The sequence below is a fragment of the Lytechinus pictus genome, chromosome 2, assembly GCF_037042905.1.
Source record: "Lytechinus pictus isolate F3 Inbred chromosome 2, Lp3.0, whole genome shotgun sequence".
Taxonomy (NCBI): domain Eukaryota; kingdom Metazoa; phylum Echinodermata; class Echinoidea; order Temnopleuroida; family Toxopneustidae; genus Lytechinus; species Lytechinus pictus.
The window spans coordinates 12486172-12494548 of record NC_087246.1 but is presented as its reverse complement, the minus strand read 5'-3'; the positions used below and the strand labels follow the sequence as shown (position 1 = coordinate 12494548).

Below are 8377 nucleotides of genomic sequence, written 5' to 3'. Positions count from 1 at the left end.
CACCCACGCACATACACAACATAGGGATGAAAGACAGAGACCAGCTTAATCCATTGAAGAGAGAGAGGAGAGAGAAAGGGGCAAGAAATGAACAAGATTGGTTGAAAACATGCGACAAAACCAACTACGTGGGCAGAGAAAAAGGGAGAGGGGGAGGAGGTGAACTAAAGACAGAGACTTGCAGCATCTGTACAATACATGTGGACTGAGCAATTGGGTGAGTGAGAGAGGGAGATTTAAAGCATTCAACACATGCATTGCTATCATCGCACCAAGCAGCACCTCTTGAGGCAGCGTGTGAATTAGCACAGAATAGAGCACTGGTGGGAAACTGAGCAGAAAGGAGAGCATAGCAGTCCAGGGAATCATAGGAGCTACAACGAGCCCCTCGGAGCTGAGACAATAATACTCTGATTGATACATCGGCACGGCGACCTATTCACGCTTCTTTCATTCAGTCTTTCGCTCAACCGAGTGTATTGTGTGCAATATTTTTCCTCCTTTTATTGGATCATCACGTTGACAGTGTCACCAGCATCTGATGAAAGCATAGATAGCGGATTACAGATTTGGCTTTTCTCTTCATAATAGACCCATATTATTGAATCCTTGTACTATATGAGATTCTTCATTAGAGGAAGGTTGTTTAAATGAAAAACACTGATGCTTTCTTTTATTAGTGCAGTCAGGTGGAGGAAGTTTTTTAAATTTCTCACGTACACATTGGATCTTTTCTCATATCTGTATTGCTTGCAATGCATCACTGCTGAATGTTCTTAGGAAGTCATCTTCCCTTAGATAATGTTCCTAGTCACTGCATCAACATCTAGAAGTTATGGAATTCAGAGAGACATGTGTATACCTCTTTGACAGGAGTTTATTTTGAGAGTATTCTCGTAAGGACTCATATTACGTTTTGATCGCCGGTGTATTACTTAGTGTCTGTATTGATTGTGAAGCTGCAGATGGAAATATATTTTGGATTTACTCAAATCAAGCTTCTTTTTTGTTACCAGATTGGATGATGCTAATTCTGTAATGTTTTATGTAATTTATTCCAATAAAAGTGCATTCCATTTTCCTTACATCACATTATTTTGATAAACCAGATAACATAACAAGTCCGTGATGATGTTTTCTGATATAGCATGAAGGAAAGGTCTGTCCAGAATTCTTCAAAGATGACTGGGAAATATATTTTGTTTTGAGAAATGTACTCTTGGAGAAAGGATCCTTTTTATTATTGCCAGCTTGTCATAGTTGCAAATGGTTTGCGATAACAAAATTCTAGTGAGGAGGCCTCTGATACACAAGCATGATGAAATGGCAGCCAGCGAAAAAGGTAAATTTGTATTTGTGAACATTTTGAAATAAATGTACAATGTTAGTGAGAAAGAATGATAATGTAATCCACAAAAAAGAATAACAAAGACACATCTTTGACTCTTGACATGCTTTATGTTACATAATGACCTTTGCATCTCAAAGGTTGTGTTTGTAATTGTAGGGGTTTTTGTTTAATGTAGATGAATTGGAGTTTTAGACAATAGGTCTTTTCAAATAACTTAATTTTTAAATTGTAGGTGCTTTAAATTTCAACTGTATCTATACTTGTATTAATAAAAAAAGTGTAAAAAACGATGGGAAAACTTTCCATATGTTTCCTACTGAAGTTTACCATTCTAATTAAGTTAGCTTAAATTCACCATCCATGTATTGCTAAACTAATTAGAACCAACCGCATTCAGCATGTTTGCTGTAAATGGATGCCAAAGCTGTTTCATCTACTCATGTAAGCGGGTATCGTGTTATACTTCCAATTGACTTTTCTCTTAATGTTGAAACTCATTTGTAGTAGTATCAGCGCCTGATGGTGTTCACGACACTAACAACACTGTAAACGAGTACCTACTCACTTCACGTCCGGTTTGTTAATCACACATGATCAATCAACACTCAAAAACTTTTTGTGTTTCCCTGGTCATTCCACTTCCAGTTCTCTCTTTTCATCCAGCTCTCTCTTGCTCCCCCCTCTCTCTCACACACAGGCACACCTCATTTTCAAATCTCTTCAGTTATATTTCATGTCTATCCTGCTCTTTCTTGTTTTCTCCCCCCCCCCCCCTCCCGCTTCATCTCTCTGTCTTCTTTCTCACCCCATACACCATTCTCTTTCCTCGCTCACTCTCCCTCTCTCTTAATTTTCTCTTTCTCTTGCCCCCTTCCCCATCTATTTTTTCCCCCATCTCACTTTCCTCCATTCTCATAACCTCACCCCTTTTCTTACAACCCCTACCCATTTCTCAATATGTTTTGGAGCTCAACTTCCAGCATCATTTACAAGGAATATAGTTTCAATCACTTAGAATATTGTATTTTCAATTTGTATTGATGTAAGAAAAAAATGATGAAAACCTTAATCTTGTGGTCAAATTGGGTAAGGGAAATCAAATATTAATATTCATGATTTATTCCAGTTGCTTTGTAGACATATGCATGAAAATACCCTCTGGAGATTGCAATTCCATCTCTGAGAATAAATCATATTTGGACAATTCTATTTTCATCATTCTTATGTTTTCAAGGACACAATTTCATTCATATGGAATGATGTGCATGACAATTATGCTTTTATTCTTGGTTGATATTTTCTATAAAATGCCATTTGGAAGATTATTTTTATGCATCTATAGAGTTTTGTTATTTCATTCTACCCAGTGTATAAGTGCTTTTTTATATGGAAATAAGAATCATTGTTGAAATATATTTGGACATAAATTTCCAATTCATGGTTAAAGACCTATTGAACTCTCAGAGACCTTTAGGTTTTTGAACAAATCTATTAGAATTGAAATTTGTACACTGTATATTAACATTAATGTAGCAAACAATTAATCCTTTGAAAATGTTAGATAAATATTTTAGTTTGGGTAGGTGCACCACTTAATATAAGCAAGTACTTTGCTGAGTATTAAAGTAATATTTTATAGTTTTTATTAAGCATTCTTCAAGCATTTATCTCAAAGTTTGAAAATTTACACACAGATCTTCAGTATATTAGAAAACTAAATTTGAAGTCAATTGAAAATTGTTTGCTAGAAGTGTGTTAATTGTAATACTGGTCTTGAAGTCATTTCAGTAATTGCTTTGTTGTAAAGAGACAAAATAATTGGGTTCCAAGATTTTTACTGCTGTGATAACCCCACAACAATAAGGGCCTTCTTGCACACAAAATATTACTTGCCAAAATGACATTGTAAAACCATGGACCTACTACTGGGTCCATGGTAAAACCAATTCAACTAAACTGAACTAATTCCCCTAGCTTTGAACTCGTACAATAATTCCAGTATTTACATTCATCTTCGTCAGGTCATCTAGTCCGTTTGCCATGTAATTACTCGTATCAAAAGTAATTCTCCAAAATCTCCTGAACAACAAAGCTCCATGAAGTGATCGGCACTTGAAATCTTTTCACTCTCCAGAAAACATTAGCCCACTGGGGGCTGATATATTCAATATGCCTATCCCACAATCAGGTTTAAATGCTTTTGTAGTATCTTCATATAAAAAACCATAATTTGACTTCACTTGCGTAGAGATGAAATGTACACACCTGTGCTATAGGCTTGCTCGCACCTGTAATTATTAGTCATTCACTAATCACACCTCCCTGATCATGAGGTAATTGAGTTTTATTGAAAGGTGATAAGCATGAGATTGTATCAGAATTTAATTTGGTAATTGCTTTACAGATTCCTGTACAGATTCCTGTCTGGGGGATATCGTATTCATAACTATCTGTTTATCTGTTCTGAAACCTTTATTGCACTAAAGCGGCCAAGGACTAATTATTGTTCATATATTTCCTTGGTCATTTTTTTTAAAATATACCTGCCCCTTTCACTTCATTATCCTTTTTTATAAAGAAAAAAAATGGGGAGTTTTTTTTAAATAAATGTTACCCCACACAAATAGAAAAAGGCTTTAATTTGCATTGATAATAATCTCATATTTCTTTCTCCCTCCTTTCCAAAAGAAAAAAGTGTTGCTGATTTTCATTGTACTAATAATAATCTCATTCTTATCACAATATTTGATCGTGTTATATTGTAATAATAGTTTTGATAGGAAGTCACACCACTCCCCCCTCCCCCCACCATGAAGTCAGTCAATGTACATTGATTTATGATGAAGGTGGCAAGTAAAACTTAGAAAGATTCAATATCAAAAGTAATACTATTAATATTGAGCATTGTACCTTATTGCCTAACTGACTGAAACTAAAGCTATCTCTTCTGATTCGTGATATCTTGGATTACTGTTTGAGGAAAATTGTTGAAAATCTGGATGAGAAAAAATTATCTTGAGGTGTTGCCAACTTGGTCATCCAATCCCAATTAAGGAGCACTTACCTACATACAGTGTTCTTATGTTGGAAATCCTAAACTCTGTAATTTATTTGAGGCTGGGAGCAAATGTGTTGAGTTACTCTAGAACACCACTTGTTGCAAGAAAAAGGAAACTAAAAACGGGATTTTGTTTTAATGTATTGTATTAGGATTCAGCAGTAATAACTTTATCAAAATGATAATTACTTGTTCAGATGGAGAAGGTTGCAAATTTATATTTCTTCCCTTCTGAACTCAAAGAGAGAAATAAGTGAGGGTATTTTTTATTTAAAAAGTGAAGTACAATAAAGAAGCAGAATGAAAAGGTTTATTTTCTATTTTATGTATTTATTTGGAGGGTTGATGGGTAGTGAAGGATAACACATAAAAGCTATGATTGTGTCATGATGGAAGAAACAATTAATGTGAAGTATTAAAGAGATCCATGCATCTGATCAGAATCAGACCTCAACTACTTTAACACAAATGCAGAAGCAATCCACTTTGGCACTTCAAGCACACAAACTGACACAAGGTTCCTCTGAAAAATTCTATTAACAGGCTTGACTCTCCTACTTGCACATACTTGGGTTTCTCCAATATTAATCTATAGAGGAGCACGATTTATGTGATTAAAACAGTGGTGAAATTATCAATATTTCATGATATGAATTTTAAATGTAATAAAATATCACTTTAACAGGATAGAGTCAGTACTTAATTTGCTCTGCCGACTAGTAATCTTTTTTTTTCCTACCGAGCTAGAATACTATATTTCAACTTTATGAAGAGATAATTATATCCTCAAGGGAGTAGACGTAAGGGGTAGAACATATATTTTGTGGCAAGCAAGTCCTATGAATAATTTGTGATATCCGAATCAACATGAATCAATCATGATTAAATTACTTTATTGAACGAACATTTCATTGATTGAATGGATCCATTGCTTATTAGATTATGTTTTTTTATTTAGATGTTAGGTATTGATTGAGGCATCTAATGGAGGGTCTATGCAAATTTGAATGTGACCTGAATAACTGGCCTGGCTTTAAGAGTAAATATTCTTGTCTGTATTGCACAGCATTATTCTTCATTTCTACAGAAAATGAGGTCAGACCCCCCCCAAAAAAAAAAAAATCTTGAATATTTATTGAACCTGTCTGAGAACTTGAGATTAGTCTGCTCATAACAGCTTGATATGCATTAAAGGAGAATGAAACCCTTGAAACCAGCTGAATCCATATCAAAGAGAAAAATCAAAGAAACATATTGTTGAAAGTTTGAGGAAGATTGAATGAATAATAAGAAAGTTATGAGCATTCGAATATTGAGATCACTAGTGCCATGTAGATCCTCCCAACGGCAATGCGACCAAGATCTGTGATATCACACACGTACAACTCCCTCATTACTTTAGTACTTATTTCACTTATATTCTCACTTTTATAGAGTCTATCACAAGGTGAGGTGTTCTCTTTATGAGATGACAAGTACAGAGGTTTCACAACATTATATCATTGATGAATCGTTTGTCATATGATTAGAATGAGCAAAAAGAGATGTTTTGGGGTATATTTTCAGTGTCCAAATGGGAGAGTTGTACGTGTGTGACATCACAGATCTTGGTCGCATTGCCAATGGGAGGATCTCCATAGCATTAGTGATCTCGACATTCAAATGCTCATAACTCTTTTATTGCTAGTCCTATTTTACTCAAAGTTTTGTTGATCTTATTCTTTGATTTTTCTGCTTTCACAAAAGCTAACTTGCTCCAAGAGTTTCATTCTCCTTTAAATATTTTGTCTCTTTGTACAAGAAAAATAATCTGCTCTTCCATGTATTGCTTTAATGTAGAAGTGTGTTTTTCCCAGCTATAGTAACACAGCAAGACAGTTTAATCCTCTCATAGCACCATCTAGTACATGAGCTGATTTATGAAAAAGTCCTTTATTTGCACTGTTATCGAGAAAGCTTGACATTTTGAAGAATACCTGATGTAATACATGATCATATCCCCATGGAAAAGTCAGCATTTTACTTTCCTTCAATTACAATTTTACACAGTTCTTTTATGGATAAAATGTTGATATGGATCCCTGCCAATTAGTCTCGTTGGCATCTCTTTTGAGCTCAGTTACTTTAAAACATTGCTTCGTTTTTTTTTTTTCAATCAATATGCTTCTCATCGATTTTGACATGTAGTCCCATTCTATAGAGGTCATTATTTATAGTATTTGTAGTACGCCTCATTGTCAATTCAGTGATGAACTTGTTACCCCCTGCCAAGGATGGCAAAGAGTCCCCCATCTGATAAATGCAAAGCCTCATGATGCTTTTTAGTCTTCCAGGAGGCTTTTACACTGTTCCACTTTTCATTAAATACTATAGAATCATGTCTTGAAGAAATCTAGTATTGTGGAACATGTGGACATTGTATTGAAAGTTTAGTAGGATTGTTTCTGCATTATACTTTCAATTTTGTTTATATCTCAAAAGGTGAAAATGCTTTCCTTGATGTAGAAATGAAATGTAATTTTGTAATGAATGCTTTTTTGTATTAAAAAATAGGAGTGATTCGTCATTAATGTTCAAATGGTATATCTCTCTTGATTTGTGACTGAAATGTTTAGTGAAAATGACCCTGACAAGTTTTTGGTGTTTAACATCTTATTTGATTTGATTGTTATCCATGAATATATATAATGAAAGTAAGGATGAAAAGGGGAATTATAAATAATTCTTTTCAATATTCAAACTTGTTTATAAGTAAGGTGTCAAATAAGACAAAATTATCACAATCACCAAATCGTTTCATATGGTCATACTGTAGATGTATCTGGGCTAATTCATGTTAATTAAGTTGACAAGATCAGAAATAAATTTATAGTAGTGTCAATGCCCCCATTAACTTTGTGTATCTCTTTCTCCCCTGTTCTCAACTTTCATTATGGATTCAGTGAGCTTTACTCAATGCCCTGACACGATTCTAACAAAGATAAACCCTACAACCGAACGTGACATATCGATTATTACAAAGTTTCATCCATTACCCCCCCTTTTATGTGTGTGTTGTTCATGTATTGTTTACACCAGCACCTGCCTGTGTAGACATATAGTTTGAGAATGGCAATTAGAAATTATACTGAGAGTAAAAAAGGCATTAATTTCTTTTATGCCTAATGCCCCCTTTTTTATTCTCCACTCATGAAAACACCAAAGTGAACTCATATGATGCTTTTCATTTGTATTCATGAATTTCCCACGGTTAGTCATTAGTTTTAAGAGGGAAAAATATCTGGGTGTATAGTATTTGCCATTTTTGTTCCAGTATTTTTGCACATGTATGGCAAACAGCTTTCATATCAGAGGAATTATGATGGACAGCCTCTGTGATGATGATATGGTCATGTGAGGTCATCTTGGTAGTGATAACGATAAAATATTTGTGGTCATCACTCTGCAGGAGATTAAGTACTGATTAAAATGGCCGATTCTACGTGTGCGGTGTCATAGATGAAAGGGAATGCTTAAGATTTAAAAAAAAAGTCAATAACAGTTATTGCTGATCAATTTTGATGCAATGTGTAGATGGCATAAAATCATGCAGATTGTCATACAAGGAGTTGTTGATCATTCTATTTCTTTTTGGTCAGTTTTGATTAATGAATAGGGACATGCAAGAACAAATGGTGTGAGATAGACATCATTTTTTTCCCAGTCATGCTAGGTTAAGAAATAAAGAATAAATTTGATTACTATGAAAATTTGACATTGTAAATAGTTGCTTTCATGATCATTCATTATGATGGTCACAGAGGTATACACTGTGTTGACCAAATTTAGACATTTCCTTCAGTCATCAGTTGAGAGATAACTGATGAGAGATAAGACCTTCTTCTTGTAACCAATCAGTCCATTTGGGATTAGATTAAAGCAAGACAGGGGTTCAGTTTGCTTGCAATTCAATTCTATTAAGTAGAGCT

General features: G+C 34.5%; 1 protein-coding gene across 2 annotated transcripts in view; it reads left to right on the top strand.

Moving 5' to 3' along the window:
- The first annotated feature begins 250 nt into the window (after window positions 1-250).
- LOC129254803 (tetratricopeptide repeat protein 28-like) overlaps window positions 251-8377 on the top strand; it is a 42359-nt gene continuing 34232 nt past the window's right edge. For both annotated transcript variants that reach the window (XM_064109745.1, XM_064109736.1), the window contains exon 1: window positions 251-1342. In XM_064109745.1, the coding sequence (XP_063965815.1) occupies window positions 1316-1342 (27 nt within the window). In that variant the 5' untranslated portion in view covers window positions 251-1315. The remainder of the gene's footprint in view (window positions 1343-8377) is intronic.